The following is an 18,197-nucleotide window of genomic DNA, read 5'->3' as shown; positions in this document are numbered from 1 at the left end:
GATCCACATTATAGGAGTTGTGCTAATGAGGCAGAAAGTGAGTTGATTCCTCTATAACAACTAGCTCTAAAAGCCTAAAAATAGGTGAGGCTGGCTTAACTACTACATCATGGGCACCGATAGCCAATGCCACTCTAGTTACCTTTTATGAGATCCCTTTAATGATGCCATGATTATCTATACATAGATTGTTAACTACTAAACTGATAGTATTCTTATTGATACATTAAATTGTGTAAATAATATAAATATATTAAAAAAAATGGATATTTTGCCTTTCAGCATCTCCCCACTCTAGGTTCTCTTACGACTTCTTTGTTGAGAATAGGGACACTAAAGGTGCTATCGCCCTCACCTTCACTTGGGGCAAGGGCAATCATCCATACACCGTCCACACAATAGAAGACGACTATCCTTGAGGTGGTTTTACATATGGAGGTCGAGTGAGGACTAGGGTTGAAGGTAACTGAGGCAGTAGAAGAAGTGTAAGTTAAAGAAGGCGACCCATAGAGGATATTAAGGATAAACTCGTCTTTCAATCCAAAGTATCGAGGCGAGCTCACCAAAGCTCTCAAGGATGACTTGGACATCTTTGCAGTTGGCATGGATATAAATGAAAATTTCAAAATTTGACTTAAAGATTTAAGGTGGTTAAAACATTTGAAATTTATTTCAAAGATGATTAAAGTACAACAACAACAGTTTAGATGAATTACATCAAAATTTTGTTAAGACGAATTAATATTCTAATACCAATTAATTATTTAATTATTATTTATAATGTTATATAGTAATTATTTCTATTTGAAATTATATTTAATCCTACTACTAATTTTGAAATAATTAAGTATAATAATCCTAATAATAATTTTATTTGTTTGGGTTAATTATTAATATAAAATTTCATATAAAATTCAATTATCAAATATATCATTATTATATTTCATTTTTATTATCCATACTATCCTATAAATTTTAATATTTTATTTAATATACTCATATTTATTTTAGGATGGTACATATGTAATATTAAAATTTTAAAAATTAGATATGTAAATAGCATAAACTAAAATGATATGTATGTAAAACCCCTGTTTTAAATTATATTAATTAACAAAAATAATTTAGAGGCCTTCTCGATTCGTCGTTGCAGTTGCTGGTCGGCTTCGCTGCTTCGCATGAGTGTAGAATTTTGCTAGTCTGTTCTCGGCTCCTTCGTAGCTGTTCGACTTTGCTCCTTCGCCGACGTTCCCTTCCTGTTGGATCGGGAGTTAAGACATTTTGATCGGAAGCAACGACGGGAGCTCGCTCGCTGTGAAGGTATCTTTCTCCCTTTCGCGCGCTTCTTCGGCCACATCCCGTACATACGCCGAAAGGAAGGATTTGGTAAATCTGGGATTTACAACGAAATTGAGTATTTTTCCGTCAACTGCGGCTTCCATTTACTGTGAGATTTGATTTTGCGTTTTTAGCCGTTTGGTGGGATTTAGCTCAAATCCGCCTCAAATTCGGCCTAAATCCTGCATCCAAACAGCCTCTAAAGTTTTATTCTAGATCTTTGAAATTTAAACCAGAGAGATCTGTAAAACTGCGAACTCCTTACGTCCCTGGTTTCGATATACCGATTGATACGAAGACGAGCAAGTCGTGATGCTCCGATTGAGGGCATTCCGGCCGTCTGGCGACAAGATCGTTAAGATTCAGGTCCACCCTACCCATCCTTGGCTCGTGACTGCGGATGACTCTGATCACGTTTCCGTATGGAATTGGGAGCATAGGCAGGTCTGAATCTCCAGAGATCTCTCGAAAGTTTTGGCGATGCTATTCTGTGTTTACATTTGTTGATTCGGTTCCTTGTTCTTGTTGCCGTTTGTTCCAGGTGATTTATGAGCTGAAAGCTGGCGGGGTGGATGAAAGGCGTTTGGTTGGCGTGAAACTGGAGAAGCTCGCTGAGGGAGAGTCCGGTATGTCGCTGAGTAGTTTTGGTAGTGTGATTTAGGCATATTATCGTATTTTCTTTGGAAACTGATTGTTGAAGATTGCAAGTATAGGTTTTATGCAAAACTTTTTCATAAAGACTCCAGTTCAATTTTGGTTGTTTTAAGGTAATTGCTCTGATTAATTATTTTAAAGGAAGAAACGCATCAGTGGAACATGATTAGTTGATTATCTACATGGAGAAAAAAATGTTCAATACTCCAATTACCAACTGCATGAATAGAAGCTGTCTTAAGTGCTTTATTCTGTGTCAGTAAAGTCAGTCATGGCTATTGCATGTATGATGTCCTTATATCTTAGGGTGGACAAATGCGTCAAAAGAAAGTCTGAGTGCCTGCATGACTTTGGCATATGGATTTCAACTTTTGGTACATTTAGGCTTATGTGGTTGTTTGTTCATTTTGGGGGATTTCTTTAATATACATGATTGCAATAGAATTTAAATGAATAAATTTCATATTATACTTATCTAAATAATGTTTTCTTAAATCTTATTGGATGAGAGCCACGCCTAGTTCCCTTTTGGTTTTGTCATTTGATGATGCAATACAAATAGTGTTTATATATTTGTAAAATCACTTATTATCATTGTCTATAGTGTTTGTTATATTTACACTTGCTCTTTGACATTTCTCTTGGTTTGTTCCTGTTTTTTGCTTCTCTTAAGTTGCTGCTGTTTGTAAATGCTCTTATAATGTTGTGTTTATTGTCCGCAGAGCCTAGAGGAAAACCCACAGAAGCTATTCGGGGAGGGAGGTACTGATTGAGTTTTGTCACATGACCTTTATTAAGGTAGTATTCTTGTTATATTCTTAAAATTGCATATTAAAGTTGGTTCTTCTTGGTATTTTAGTGTAAAGCAGGTGAGCTTTTACGATGATGATGTGAGATTTTGGCAACATTGGAGAAATCGATCTGCTGTTGTTGAGGGTCCATCTGCAATTAGTCAAAACTCCCCTGCTTTTAATTCTCCCACCCCAAGCACTCGAGGAAGGCATTTTCTTGTCATATGTTGTGAAAATAAAGCTATATTTTTGGATTTGGTGACCATGCGTGGGCGGGATGTTCCAAAGCAAGAACTTGACAACAAATCTCTTCTTTGGTATTTCTTTATCTCTTCTAAATGTATAAATATTTGTGTTCCTCATAGATAACCAATTTAAATAATTTTGAAGTGGCATATCATAAATTTTTTGGTGAACTGAAGTGAAAACTGCAAGCTTTGTTCTCACTGTTATAGTTAATTATATCATTGAAAAAGAAATTATAGTTGGACTTTTGATGGATTTGACATTCTATCAGAATGCATTACATTGGTTATATAATTGATTTTGTATGACTTGAAGATTTAATCTTAGTGCATTAATGTAGTTTGTATCACGTGTCACCTTATAATAGGTGTGCTGGACACAGATGTATTGGTTCAAAGCCAGGACCAAAGGTTTGTCCAATCCTTTCTTGGAAAAATTAATTGTTTGTCCAATTTCTATAAAGTAAAGCAATAGGCTTAAAATGGAAAAAATGTTTTACTTGAAATGGAATTAAGGTTTACCTGGTATAATTTGTTGTAGTACTTTTTCGATTTGTTAGTGGATTTTGCTTTAGGGAAGAAGGCACATGGTTTTGAAGGTGAGCGGTGAGCTTCTAGTTTGTTGAAGGTAGAGCTTAGTTTTGGCTTTCTCAGTAGAGAGAGAAACTACTCTCATCAGAGAGTTGAAATGGAGATCAGGTGAGGAATGAATAGGTTTTTGATTGAGTAAACAGATTGATAGCTTAATGCTCTATGTTTTCTGGGAGAAAAGTCTGTGTGTTTGGATTTATGGCTTTTGATGTCTGTTGGGATAAAGGGTGGCTTGCAGGCTTCTAGTATTCTTTGGAGGTCCTAAGTTTGAGTCATGGAATCAGCCTTTTCTTAGACCTTTAATTAATAGGAGCTCCATCCACTGGGTACTCTTTAGAGTCTTGATGGGATGCTTAGCTTGTAGAATGACAAAATTTTCTTGCTTGATTGCTGAAGTAGTGAGATGCACTGAAGATATAATATATGGATGTACAATGTATGCATCTATATAGAAAAATATCCGTTTGGTGTGGATGTCAAGGTTTGATTGGATTAGCTGGTTTAGCCTGGGACCTTCCTTCTTTGTGGTTTACTAGATTTATGAATCATGTCTTTTGCCTTTGCTTAGTTATTTTTCATACTTGAAGAACCTTTTCCATGATGTATTTATTAGTGCCATGAGCATATCACGGTTTTTTTATTTTGTGTGGTATTAACTGTAGAGTGTAGGCTAAGGTAAAGGTTGAAGAGTGAGCTTGTTTTTTATATATTTTTTAATTTTTATCTGTAAATTGTATTAAGCGTTATCCATTAATTACGATCTTCACTGCTGATTTTAGTGCTCATCACAATTGTTGAAACATTACTTAATTTACATTGAGAAGAAACCTATAGTCTTTAAGATATATATATATATATATATAGGCTTGAAGTGGCACTTATGTGGTGTGAGTAGATTATCAAATTAAGGCTTGAAAATGTTGTATTTAATGGTTTTGGATGGTCATCTAACAGACTTGGAAAAACTGATTCTTAGATGCAAACTTATGTGAGAGTGATGTTATTTCATAGAAAAAAAGTGATGTGCCCAATGCAACTTCTGTTGACCTAAGCATCAACATATTTCATATTTAATTGTATGTTTTTTTTCTCAACTTCTTAAAGCTCATTTAGTTGCTTGAAGTTTAAAAACATGTTCTAAAAAAATATTGAATTTACTTGATTCCATTATTTAGTCTTGGCTTTAATCTCTGCCAGCACCGTCAAATGCCCGCTGATCTGAGGCTTTTACGGTTACCCACAAAACAAATTGAAATTAAATCATTACTTTTTAAAACATGTTTTCTCTCTACTTGGTAGTAAGCTCATCAGGTTCCTTTTGCATGGTGTTTCAAGTAGTATCTCTCTGAATAAGCCCTGTCATTGCAGCATGGAATTTCTCTCCAGATCTGCTGCAGGTGATATCCCGCTTGTTGCCTTTGGAGCATCTGATGGTGTAATTAGAGTTCTTTCAATGATAACATGGAAGGTTAAGACAACTTGTCTTTTTGAACAACTTCATGTTAAAAATCACTCAATCCCACGAAATATTTGTTTGTGATAAAGGAATTGCTTATTTCAGCTTGTTCGGAGGTATACGGGTGGTCATAAAGGATCAATATCATGTCTGATGACATTTATGGCATCTTCTGGAGAGGTACTACTTCAACGTGATATGCCACTGGAAACCTGACATTGATTACTTTTTATCTGACTTCTATTAATTAATAACCATTGCTTTTATGCTTTTAATATTTCTGTTAATATGATGATTGTCTTTCTCGAGACATTAATCAGAAAGAAGTAGAAATCACATTGTTATTTAAGGCTGCATTAGTGAGGAACAAACTCGTTTCACACTCGCCAATGCTCTAGATGTTATTTTGTTCTTGATAACCTATGAATGTTTTTATTGAACAGCATGGAGTTTTGTCTAATGGGATCTGACTAAGATATACAGCCCACTATTATTTTGGTCATTAATATGAAATATTGTATGAAATGTGTTCGTTGCCAAATAGTTTTTGAAACAATAGCTAAAACCTTCTTTGTTAAGCTGCTCAAAGACTTGCATCTGAATTCAGAACTTGTGCGAATATAAGCATACATTATTTTTTGGAAAATTTCGAAGTTCTAACAACCGCTCTTTATGGCATATGAGATTATTATTGAAAAAAGCATTCTATTCTCGATGCACGGAAAATGAATTTGATCCTATGAACTTTGTCTGCAATTTACTTCAACCATACATGTGCTCTCTTATTTGTTAGTGGGTTTGCAGAATGAGAATACTCAATAGTTTCCGTGAAGGCCTAATGAATGATCATTGAAGATACATATCCTTCCTTAGGGCATCTCCAACCGAAATTCTCAATTTTCACTGCAAAATGCAGTAAAATCAAAAAGTGCCGTGATTCATCTCCAGTGGAACGCCATTTTGCCCCCAAATCATCGCTCGTTTCTTTCGCGCCTTTCTCAGACGAGTTCGGTAGAGAGAAAGAAATGGCGCAAGTGAACAGTGCGACGCCAATATTGGCATTGCACTGTTCAACTGCTATCAAATGGCGGAAGAAATGACGTTCGGTTGCGACGTTTAAGGGCCTCCATTCGGCTGTTTGCCGAACGGTTGGAGATGGTCTTATAGATGCAACTATGCTGGAACCTTCAGAATATGCAATTTAAAGGCTCGCATAATCTGACACTGAGAACTGCTGACAATCTTTAACAAGATTTTTCAGTATTCTTTTCTGGAAATATTCTAAATTCTCCACTCTGCTCTTTATGTTATGGAGATTATTATTTGATAAACATGGCATTCTGGTTAACAAGGAAAAGATGTTAGCAATATTAACTGATTTTTTTTCAGTCACCCTTTTCTACAATTTTCCACTAGTGTATCTGTGCTGGATTATTTGGTTCGTAGATTCGCATGTACGAGTATGGTGAAACTTAGTTTTCTTAATTTTTTTGAACTATTTACTAAATCCCCAGGGAAGGTTGTTAGACCGGTCCAGCCGGTCCATCCTGGACCGGCTCAATTCTATCGGAGGCGGGACATGTTCCACTCCTGTGAGTTCCATCCCTCCTGCAGGCAGTTTTTAGGAAGGTTTTAATGTGGTTTAGGAGGAAAAATTCAAAGGAGAGGCTGCTTAGGGATTTCCTTTTGAAATTTATGCTTTAAGGAGGAAAATTTTCTAGGGTTAGGATATCTCTTGTTTGCTTAAATTTGAGTGTTTTTAGGGTGTTTGGGCTCTAGTCAACGGTTAGAGATTTGGGAGAGCCGGATCCTCCTCTCTAATTGAGAATCTTATTGTATCTTGCTTTTCTTTGCATAATCTTTCAATAAATTTTTTTTGGGGGTGCTCTTCTTCTCAATTTTTCATATGCTGAATTTTATGAAAAGAGTCTCTATTTCCTATCAAAGGCCTAATGAATGATGATTTTTGATGCATATCCTTACTTTTTGCATCAACTATGATCGCATGTTTCCTGGGAGAAAAATAAATAAAGAGAAAAAATGCATACACCTTGGGGTGCTATGCCCTCAAAATACGTGCAGTGGTGCTGCCTTTTGAAAGTACATTTACAATACATGTTCCAATGCCTTGCTTTGTAATGAGTAATTACGGACTAAATAAAAGGAATCAGAAGTCAGCATTGTTCTTTTTCCTGATATCTGCCTGCATTTTACTGTATGTGTTGGGATATGGTATGAAAGTATGGTACTAATTGGCACTTGAAAGTATCTTTTACTCTTTCCTAAGCCTAACTTATAAAGAGTTAAGTTTCTTGTCAAGTGGTGCTGGCAATTTCGTGCGTTTTCTCAGCAGCATGAGTGCCGCATTATACCATTTTTTGTTTATGTAAGATAAAATATTAAAACAATCCTAAAGATCCAAAGCTAAGCTGCTCCGCCTTAAGAACTTTTTTGGTTGCTGTCCTATGTTCCTTTCAAAAGATGCGTTTTTTTCATACTTTGTTCAACTATGGTTAACATAGTCTCTTAGTTTTTCGAGGCGATTTTCTAACAGCTACTGTTGGTTTGAACATCCAGGCACTCTTGGTTTCTGGGGCCAGTGATGGTTTACTTATAATATGGAGCGCAGATCATATTCATGATTCACGTGAACTTGTGCCAAAACTCAGCTTAAAGGTGTTGTCATAACTTTTCCATTTTGTTGTTAATTTTGCGAAAGCATTTTGAATAAATGGTAAAGTTCATGCTGTAATCACAGGAAAATTGTGGTCTTGTAAGTTAAAAGGCTTCCTTGTCTACAATTTACCTTTGTATTGAGGTATTTCAGAATATAAACTATATTTTTTCTTAAAGTTGTCTTAACTTTCATAATGCTTCTTCAAGGCACATGATGGTGGAGTTGGGGCTGTTGAACTTTCAAGGGTAATGGGAAGTGGACCACAGCTCATAACAATAGGTGCAGATAAAACCTTGGCAATTTGGGATACTATCTCATTTAAGGTAGTACATCTTCTCTTTCTAATTTAGATTACCAAGTCTTATACTTGCTATTTTGATCTCATTCTTGGTTTCTCCTACATAGGAACTGAGAAGGATAAAACCTGTTCCAAAACTTGCTTGCCATAGTGTTGCTTCTTGGTGCCACCCTCGGGCACCAAACCTAGATATCCTTACATGTGTCAAGGATTCTCACATTTGGTAAAAATTGCGTGGTCAAATATCTGCTAGCATGCAGCACAGTTATAATATGCCTTATTTTATTTTTAATTTTTGTTCTTGTTATAAATTTTCCATCCTTTTGTCTTTGCAACAGGGCTATTGAACATCCAACATATTCAGCTTTGACTAGGCCACTATGTGAATTATCGTCGCTTATTCCTCCTCAAGTGCTCACAACAACTAAGAAACTCAGGGTATGATTGTGGGATTTTATATAGTAATTATTTTTCTCATGAGTTTAAACAATAATAATGAAACTTTAATTTGAAATGCAAAGTTTGTTTCTCTCTGGAAGTCTGTTGCTCAAGTTAACAGTACAATTGACTTACAGTGATAGAAGATTGTGTGTGAGTTTGAAAGTGCTATTGGCTAGTGCTATATGAATTTACATTTTTGGTAATGAATTTCATTGAAGGAGGATTTGATGCGTCTTGGAAGTAAAAATAGTTAGAGAACAAGTAGAAAACTGTAGGAACATGAAGATAGGGACTGATTTTTGATTATTTCTTCAACAAGAAAGAAAGATGCCAGTGATCTACTATTTGATAGGTAAATAGGCTCTCCACAAACCCTAGATGCCGCTAAAAAACTCACAAGAAAGAAACTACAACAGAAAAACAATTTGTATATCCTGAAAATAATACATAGTTAGCCTTAAATAGGCTCCTCTACTTCCCTCCCTAATCAACCTTATTTCCTTGATTTATTCCCTCTCAATTTTGAACTCTTTCCCTTAATAATTCTCTCCCAATTATCATAAAAACCTTCCTAATTATCTCGGCATGCACGTAGATGAATATTCCTTTCACGTAACAACACTCGCCCTCCAATGACGCACCTTGTCCTCAAGGTGGAAGGATGAGAGTTGTCTCGTATGGATCCCATGTAGCATTGTGCTTTGACAAATTCTTCCACTTGATTAATACTTTTTGTGCACCTTTTTCTCCTCCGCGCACACCTGCTCCTAGAGGTTCCGAAATGACCTCCATGTCTTATGTGAAAGTCGGGGGTAGTGAAGATGGTGTGTGATATCCTATCGCCTTCCTCAACTTTGAGACATGAAAGACTGGGTGTAATGCTGATGAAGGTGGTAGCTTCAATCGGTAGGCCACTGGTCCAATGTGTTCTAAAACCTCATAAGGCCCAAAGTATCTTGGGGACAATTTTTCATTTCTCCTCATGGCTAGTGTCTTCTGCCTATAGGGCCTTAGCTTTAAGCAAACCATTTCTCTTGGTTTGAAGTGTATTTCTCTCTTGTGCTCATCAACCTTCCTTTTCATGATTTGTTAGGTTCTCAACAGATGTCCCTTGAGCTCATATAATATTTTGTCCCTTTCCTCTAAGTACTGATCTACACTGGATACTGTTGTAGGGCTATGCCCATAGTGGATCAAATGAGGTAGATCTCTTCCATAGAGAATCTTGAAAATGACAGTCTGTGCTGTTGAATGATATGAGGTGTTGTATTAGTATTCTGCTCTACCAATAAATTAATTAATCATGATTAATTAATGATGCAACCAAATTTTATAGGAAGCTAAGGTTGCAAACAAAGATGTATGTCTCCCTTTCGAAATGACAAAAACAACACCACAATATAGCATAATAAAACACCACCTAATAGGACAGAACAAAGTTTCTAACATTTCTTAGAAGCCATCTCAAATTTCATTAAGACAAGACAAGGTGCAACTACCTTGCAACTTACAATTTAACACAAGCATTTTAAGAGAAGAAAGATACAAATGAGGCGGAAACCATGGTTATAAAAATTAAATAAGAAGACTGAGACGAAGCTTTAGAGGAGAAGGGGAAGGAGACTAGCTCGCAAGCTAGTAAAAAAATCCCTCAGGTTTTCTTTCAAAAAATCATCTCCAAAACTCCCTTAAACATCCCAAAACTCTCCTATAAATAGAGGAAAAAAGGAAGCCCAAAAGACACCAAACAGCCGCCGAAAACAACCAACCAAAAGGGGAGAAAAAATCCAACCCAATAGCCAAACCAAAGACAGGAGCACAACCGGCCCTAACAAATCCAACCCAAGCAGCCCAAATAAAAAAAAAGGGGTTGGCTTTGCTTACATCTATTAATTTATTGATACTCTTAATTCATCATTACTTTTCTTAATGATTTTAGTATCATTACACGAATACAGTTGCCATTGGCACAGTGGGACACAACTTTTAGTCTACTATTATCTTTGACAGAAATGTTTAGGGTGATAAATGCACGGTTGCACTAATGCCTCCAACCAATATTATAAGGGAACTTTATCTATCAATATGTGCAAATATATATATATATATATATATATATATACATATGAAGTTTTTTTATTCCATATCGAGGAGTTATGTTTGACAGTTAGAGCAGTACAGAGTATTTGAATTCATAGACATGAAGTTTAGAAAGAATTTGATTTTCTAAGTATAGCCGTGACATTACATTGGAATTATAAATATGAATTAGAAAGTGATTTTAATTTCATAAGTATAACGATGACATGGCATTGGAATCATATAGATAAAATGAATTTGATTTCACAAGTATAGCAATGGCGTGAATTATAAAAAGATCATGAAATTTTATAAAATTTCAAGGCATTGCAACATTAAAGTATAATTCACAATAATGTGAAGAACATTAAACATTCATGACAAATCATATCATAACTTTACTTAAAGAACTTAAACGCCCTTGAATAACCAAGTGCAATATACATACAATTAGTCTAGAGGAAGGAAATGTTACTCCTACTTATATATCGGAGATTACCTGCCTTATAGTAGCTTGGATTCTTAGCCTATGCCTTGGCATTACCTTAGAATTTCCATCTAGAATGGATAAATCCTCAAGCCTAAGTCATCAACCCCAATATTTGTGAAACCCATATCAAGTCATTTCCTTAATAATAATTATTAGAGTATAAACAAAATAATCTTATACCTTGTTAAATCTATAAATCACAAGATTATTCTTGATAAAAGGTTAAACTCTTAACTCAAGTCAAATGTACTTACATAAGTAAATTATTCCTTTTAAGCAATTTAGTTCTATTTCCACTTATTTATCCCATAGTCACACGTCATCATCCTTTTGATTATAGTTTGAAAAAATCATGGGGTTAGTAGTGCTTCTTTCAATGACAACATCATGCATATATAGCTTAGGAGCTCTGCTCAGTGTAATGTGTAAGCCCATTTGCAGGAAGAGAATAGACATAATAGTGAGTATTTATTCTTATAACACTTTGGGAAAAGTTCATCCGTTTTGTGGAGCTGTAAGTTTAGTCTAGCTTCTTTCCTATGCCTAAAACGATTGGTGTGACAGTAACATCGTAATTATGTAGCAGTTTGTTTTAATTGGAGTTATCTTTGGATGCAGAAAAACTAGCATGACTTATTCATGTAAATTAAATCAAATTAAGGTTGGTTCAATATTAAATAAAGAATTAGAGGAGGTGCAAACATAGCTGGATGACTTTTGGTGATATCTCAAGTATAATATAAATTCATAGATTCTTGTTTTTCAAATATATCCTGATATAACATTCCCATGGATTATATTTGGACTTGGCCACTCTCTGAATGGTTTAAAGGAAATGAGATGATTCGTTGACACAACTAATAATATTCTTGAGAAGATCAACATGAATTATAGCACATGGGACACGCATTTACCCCTAACCAATTTTGTTGGTATACTGATAAGTTGAAAAAATTAGTTTTTTTGTTAGGGTTCATTTGTACCTTGACCGGTATTCATGTATGATCTAAGCTGCTCATATTTGGTGTTTGTTTACACGGTTTTTGCTGATTGATAGTAGATTTCTTTGTGCTATATTTTTCTTTCTTGTGCAAATTTTCTTAACACAACTTAAAATTTTCATTAATGTCTTACAGGCTGCATAGCTTTATCCACATTAGTAAGTTTATTGGTTAGTTTTGACTTCATCTCATATTGAACGTAGTTATATTACTTATATGCCTCGCAGGTTTATTGCATGGTTGCTCATCCATTGCAACCACACCTTGTTGCAACTGGAACCAATATTGGAGTTATTCTTTGTGAGCTTGATGCAAGATCTCTTCCAGCTGTTGCTCCTCTACCATCACCTTCAGGAAGTAGAGAACACTCTGCAGTATATATAGTTGAAAGAGAGCTCAAATTACTTAATTTTCAGCTTTCCAACACCGCCAATCCCTCCCTTGGAAGTACAGGCTCCATATCTGAAACAGGGAGATCTAGGGTAGAGTCAACTGAGCCACTTGTTGTTAAGCAGACCAGGAAGCATATCAGCACACCTGCACCTCATGATTCATACTCAATTCTGTCTGTAAGCAGTTCTGGAAAGTTAGTCACTTGCCATGAATCCAATCTGCTTACTCTAGAATATGATAACTTTAATTATTATGCACTTCTAATCTCTCCAATTTTGCAAAGTAAATCGTTATGTCTCTCGCTGTCTTCATTATAGTATGCTGTACAAAATATACTGTTTAAGTTCATTTGCATCCACTTTTCTTAATGACTATGAATGGTATCCTTACGCTATTCATGATATATCTAAACTTTACCAGACATGTGGAACAATTGGAAATCAGAGTCTTATTAAAATGCAGGTTTCCTGAGTTAATCTTAAAAACAACTCTGATATCAAATAACTTATCAGGAGCGTACTATTCTTTTCCAGACATGTGTCCTTAGGCATGAAGGTTGAAGTGCAGTTTTTTTTTTTTCCTTCTTTTTTCTATAGTTCTTGTTTCATATAAAGCATTAGATGCATTATGTACTTTAAATAAATTAAATACTTTTTTATCACTACTGTATGAATCTACTTATACATCTCGTGTGATTTCATCTTTTTCTAGTATTCTGGTAACATAATATATTTTTTACTTTGTTGCTCTTGTATCTGCTCGACTCAAGTATTATTTAACATCACTTTTTGTGCAAAAAGACCATCCTTTGGTCTATCTGATTTGTTTTACTTGTCATACTTTGGAGGTATCTTTATAAAATGAAGCTAGTTATTCTAGTTTTTTTTTCTTTTCTAATATTGTGCCATCCATCTCTTAATAATCTTCTTTTTTTTGGTTCTTGCAGGTATGTCTCAATTGTTTGGCCTGATATTCCTTCATTTGCAGTTTACAAGGCTAGTGATTGGTCCGTGGTTGATTCAGGGACTGGGAGGCTGTTTGCTTGGGATAATTGTCGTGATAGATATGCTCTACTGGAAACTGCTTTGGCTCCAAGAATGCCGGTCATACTTAAGGGAGGCTCGTCCAAGAAGGCAAAGGAGGCTCAAGCTGCTGCAGCTGCCGCAGCGGCCGCAGCTGCTAGTGCAGCTTCCTCTGCAACAGTTCAAGTCCGAATAATACTGGATGATGGTACTTCTCATGTTTTGACAAGGTCCATAGATGGTCGCAATGAGCCAGTATGTGCTGTTTTCCTGACCTTCCATTTGCATTTCCTTATCCTGATTTATTCTTGCAAGTGCCACTAGTATATGCTTGTTTAGTACTTTAGCAGTGTTTGATCACTCATCGTTACGTAAGTCCTAGATGCCTATGCTATATGATCTTAGATTCTCACACTTTTGTTGCATGTTTGTGTGAAGTGTTTTGTAATTTTGACATGATGTTTGATCAGAGGACTTCATTTCCTGCTCTTTTTTTTTTTGTGAAACTGGTCTTTTTACCTCATACAATTTTTCATTCCTTCTGTTGCAACATAATAATGCTGTATATGGTTGCTTACTATTCTTAATATGGAAATTTTGATTTGATTTCTTGAATTCAATTGACAAGCTTTACTAACTCACTTCCTTCTTGTGCTGCTAAAGGGCTGAAGGGGTAACCCAACCAGGCTTGGACCAACATTGTGAAATAACTTTCAAGATTTTGTAAGAATCTTAAAAGGTGCAGGGCTGGGGATGACACAAGGATCCTAGGGTCTTTTAAGATTATCAATATTATTTCATTAGTAAGCATAGAACTAGGGACTTTGATGGGTGGATGATGAATTAATGTGGATTGATCAGATGCATTGATTTTTTTTTGCATAGAAATGAAAGGAGATGAGTGTTTTTTATTTTCTAAAAGGATAATTTCATAACCAATTAATGGAATGAGTACAAAATAGGTCCATGAAAAAAAAAAAAAACAATAAAAAGCCGAAGTTACATATAACATGAGACATAGGGTGAATAATCCTTCATTGAAAACGAAAAAAATGCTTATATTCTCATTTTTAATGCCTTGCTTATGGCTTGGTGAATCTAGGGGATGATAGATTTTGTTATTGCTACCAGCTTAACATGCAAGATTTGAAAAATATCCACTAATGCATCAATTCTCTAAAGACTCTCATCAAAATCATAAAACTACTCTGAAATGTGATCATCGTTTTCATTAATAGGATGAAGATGAGGGGTAAGCATATTATGAAGAATAGGATCGATGTTCATGCTTGTGGGTGATGAGTTAACCATATTCTTAGGGCTAGCAGGAGAAAATAAAAAAAGCTCTGATTTCATTGAAAGATCTTGATTTTGAGCGCAAGCCTAATAGAATAAGAGTTGCAATCATCATATTTGGAGGTAAAAATTGTTTATTTATATGTGCCCTTAGTACCCCGATGTTTGATTTCTTTAGTTTTAAATAATTCTTGAAACATTTTGGATAGTTGTGCCCAAAAAATTTAGAAGAACAATAGAGTGGAATGCATTCAAATTCCACCTTATGCTAATAGCCACAAGATGAGGAATTAATCCACACATCCTTTTCGAGAGGAATAGAAACATCCAATTCAATCAGAACTCTAGCCATGCTTGTGCTCCAAAAATTTGCGTTAGACTCTTCCAATAGAGTTTAGTGGTTCAATGTGAAATTTTCATAAGGCTGATTGTATTGCAAATAATATACTACTCAAATAATTCGTCCTCAGTTTGTGAGGACTATAAGATCTTGTTTCAAGTTTCTCATAGGTGCAAACTCTTATGATTAATTACGTCTTTTAGTGACGAGAGAGAGTTTTCGATTAAGGCTAGTTTTTGGAAGCTAAATGCTTGGCGTATAGTAGAACACAATTTGACTTAGGGTTAAGAATTTGCCAGCACAAATTTCAAGTAGATGGTGGAGTAAATGATGACAAACTCGATCAATATCCAATGATTTCATCATCCTGGGTTAACATAAATTCTTGTTTACTTGGTCAACAGAGGTAGCTCACTTAACTCGACCGAAAGATCCTTGTTGGCAGCCATGGGTTACATGCTCGAAGGTGATCTTATAAAGTTGGGGTGGATGTTTGTCTAAGGAGATGGATTCAAATTTCTTTAGCTGAAAGATGGTATTGTACCATATCTAGTGCATTATATGATGCACTTACTCAAAGCTTTTTTTTAAGCTATTGGGAAAGTTTGGATCTCTGGGTGTGATTGTAATTTAATAGTGCTATTTTGCGGTGAAGCCATCCTACCGGAGACCTATGGTCATAACCGTTTGTTTGTGGTGCCATTTGGCAGCAAAATTATTGGTTAGAGGATGTGTGCCACGTGGATGCTTTTGAGTTTGAAAAAAGAGTTTGCAAGTTTTAAAATAATTGTGAGCTTTGCAAAGTAGTTGCGTACTATTCAACGCACGAGAATTTTAGTTTAACTTATTCTTAGTTTGCACAATGTTCTCTGAACTCAAATTGAGGATACATTTAGGAAGACATGCGTGTAAGTTTTTTATTTTAATTTTTATTTTAATTATAGTTACATTCGATCCCACGTAGTGGGACAAAGGCTTGATGTTGTTGTTGTTGTATGTTGTGCACACCTTTCGATGCATTTACATAGTACATTTGTATGATTCATAATGTACTTGCACGATTTTTAATGTGACAACACATTGTATTTGCATTTTCTTGGGTGCATTTCACTGTGCTTGCGACTTTTACATGTACTTGTGTGCTTTTGAAATAGAGACATGCTTCTCAAAGAAGTTGCGTGCTTCTTAAGGCAGTTGTAATTTTGAATTTGAAAATTGAGTTTTGATGTGTGCATGATTTGAAAATATCCAAATTTTAATTGTTTGTGCGCATACAAAAGTTTTTTTTTGAAAATTTGAAGTGCATGTCATGTCTGATTGTGTGAATATGTTGTAAATTCGGTGGGTTAGAATGTGAGTTGGAATCTTGTTATGTGTAAAGTTTTGTATTTTTTTTTTTTGCATTTCATCCCCATGAGTGTTTAAGTAGACCATCACAATGGCACTCATTCGCCTTTGAATAGTTGGTCTCACTTTTAGTTATTTTATGTTCAATCATGGTTCATGATTTTTGAGTGATTTGAAAGCCGATGAGAGGTCTTCTTTGTGCTCATTGGCAAGTTACAGAGTTCCCTGCAAGTTGAGTTTTGTATTCAATTTTTTTTTAGTTCTAATTTTTGCAATTCATAGGATGCAAAATGTGCTCCATTTTGAATTTTCTTTTTTGTTCGTATTTTGTAACTTTCCACTCTTGTATTTTTTCCCTTTTTTCGTTGCTTTCATGTCTATAACCTCTTTTTAGTTATTTTCTTACATGTTCTTTTGGGATTTGGGGTTCCTTCCATCCTATATATTGTTCGGCGTAGTTAGTGAAATAATTAATCTGAATTGTATTCATCAATTTGTTGGGAAATGCACATACCTTTTGCCCTATATTTTATGCTTTGGTGAGTTTGATGAAGGATGTACGCTGTGATCTAGCATTTACGGCTTATGTTAGGTCGATGATAAATAATCCTTATGAAATTTTAATTATTTGTGGTTATCCCTTAATTCAATTGCGAACTGCATGAAGGTTATTGGATTGCATGGTGGTGCACTGCTTGGAGTTGCTTACCGAACATCAAGACGAATTACCCCTTTAGCTGCAGCTGCAATTTCCACCCAATCGATGCCATTATCGGGCTTTGGCAGTTCTTCTTTCGCTACAACTGATGATTTGAAGCAGGTAGGTGCTGAAGCAGCACCTCAGAATTTCCAGTTATACAGGTGCAAAATCAATAAGGCAATGCTCATTATTATTTTTATTTTTATTTTGTAATTTACCCCTGTCTAAATGGTTGCATTCACGTTCAGGCTTCGTTTGGGACGACTTTCTTGTTGTTCTAGTATAAAAATTTTAATTTTTTAACTAAAAAGCTGCTTCAAGAAGCATAAAAAAAGCCGTCCCAAACAAAACCTCAGTCACCATTTGCTACAGCCTTTGAACGTTGAAACATGTCTGATTAGCTTTAAACTATGCAGCTGGGAAACTTTTCAATCTGTGAGTGGTCTACTTTCACAACCAGAATGGTCAGCATGGGATCAAACAGTTGAGTATTGTGCTTTTGCATACCAGCAATACATTGTCATATCTTCTTTGCGTCCTCAGTATAGGTATCTTGGAGATGTTGCAATTCCAGCTGCCACTGGTGCTGTCTGGCATCGCAGGCAGCTGTTTGTTGCTACTCCAACAACCATTGAGTAAGTATTCCATTCATTCAATGCAATTTTTTTTGTCATCATTGAAATTTAATTGTGGATAAAGGGTAAAGAAAATGAGAAAATTGTTGGTGTCATGGAGGATTGTTTCATTAATCGAGCTGGGGTCCATGTGGAGTGCGCCATGGTGTGTTGGTAACTAAATAATCTACTTTGTAATCAGCTAAAAGTGATGAATTATTATTCTTAGAGCTGATTCAAAATTATTTCAAATTAATTTGGGCACAATTCATTGTTATTCAAGATGGTTCAACTCACAGGATAAGTTAATGTCAAATTAACCTAAATATTTTGAGAGAAATACTAATGGTTATGAAATATGAAGATGTTGCAGTATTATTTAAATGTTACTAATAGAAACTTGTCTAATAGAATTAGAATTCTC

The 18,197-nt window shown here is 35.3% G+C and overlaps 1 protein-coding gene across 1 annotated transcript in view; it reads left to right on the top strand.

Annotated features, from left to right (window-relative positions):
• The first annotated feature begins 1,127 nt into the window (after nucleotides 1-1,127).
• LOC110100712 overlaps nucleotides 1,128-18,197 on the top strand; it is a 50,253-nt gene continuing 33,183 nt past the window's right edge. Inside the window, exons 1-14 of the mRNA XM_020828347.2 lie at nucleotides 1,128-1,782; nucleotides 1,880-1,964; nucleotides 2,715-2,754; nucleotides 2,852-3,100; nucleotides 4,988-5,087; nucleotides 5,181-5,255; nucleotides 7,653-7,751; nucleotides 7,959-8,075; nucleotides 8,158-8,273; nucleotides 8,389-8,488; nucleotides 12,289-12,647; nucleotides 13,401-13,731; nucleotides 17,127-17,320; nucleotides 17,576-17,794. Coding sequence (XP_020684006.1) covers nucleotides 1,651-1,782; nucleotides 1,880-1,964; nucleotides 2,715-2,754; nucleotides 2,852-3,100; nucleotides 4,988-5,087; nucleotides 5,181-5,255; nucleotides 7,653-7,751; nucleotides 7,959-8,075; nucleotides 8,158-8,273; nucleotides 8,389-8,488; nucleotides 12,289-12,647; nucleotides 13,401-13,731; nucleotides 17,127-17,320; nucleotides 17,576-17,794 — 2,216 coding nt within the window. The 5' untranslated portion in view covers nucleotides 1,128-1,650. The remainder of the gene's footprint in view (nucleotides 1,783-1,879; nucleotides 1,965-2,714; nucleotides 2,755-2,851; nucleotides 3,101-4,987; nucleotides 5,088-5,180; nucleotides 5,256-7,652; nucleotides 7,752-7,958; nucleotides 8,076-8,157; nucleotides 8,274-8,388; nucleotides 8,489-12,288; nucleotides 12,648-13,400; nucleotides 13,732-17,126; nucleotides 17,321-17,575; nucleotides 17,795-18,197) is intronic.

The sequence above is a fragment of the Dendrobium catenatum genome, unplaced genomic scaffold, assembly GCF_001605985.2.
Source record: "Dendrobium catenatum unplaced genomic scaffold, ASM160598v2 fragScaff_scaffold_338, whole genome shotgun sequence".
NCBI lineage: Eukaryota > Viridiplantae > Streptophyta > Magnoliopsida > Asparagales > Orchidaceae > Dendrobium > Dendrobium catenatum.
The sequence above is the reverse complement of the archived record's forward strand: the minus strand, read 5'-3'. Positions and strand labels throughout refer to the sequence as shown.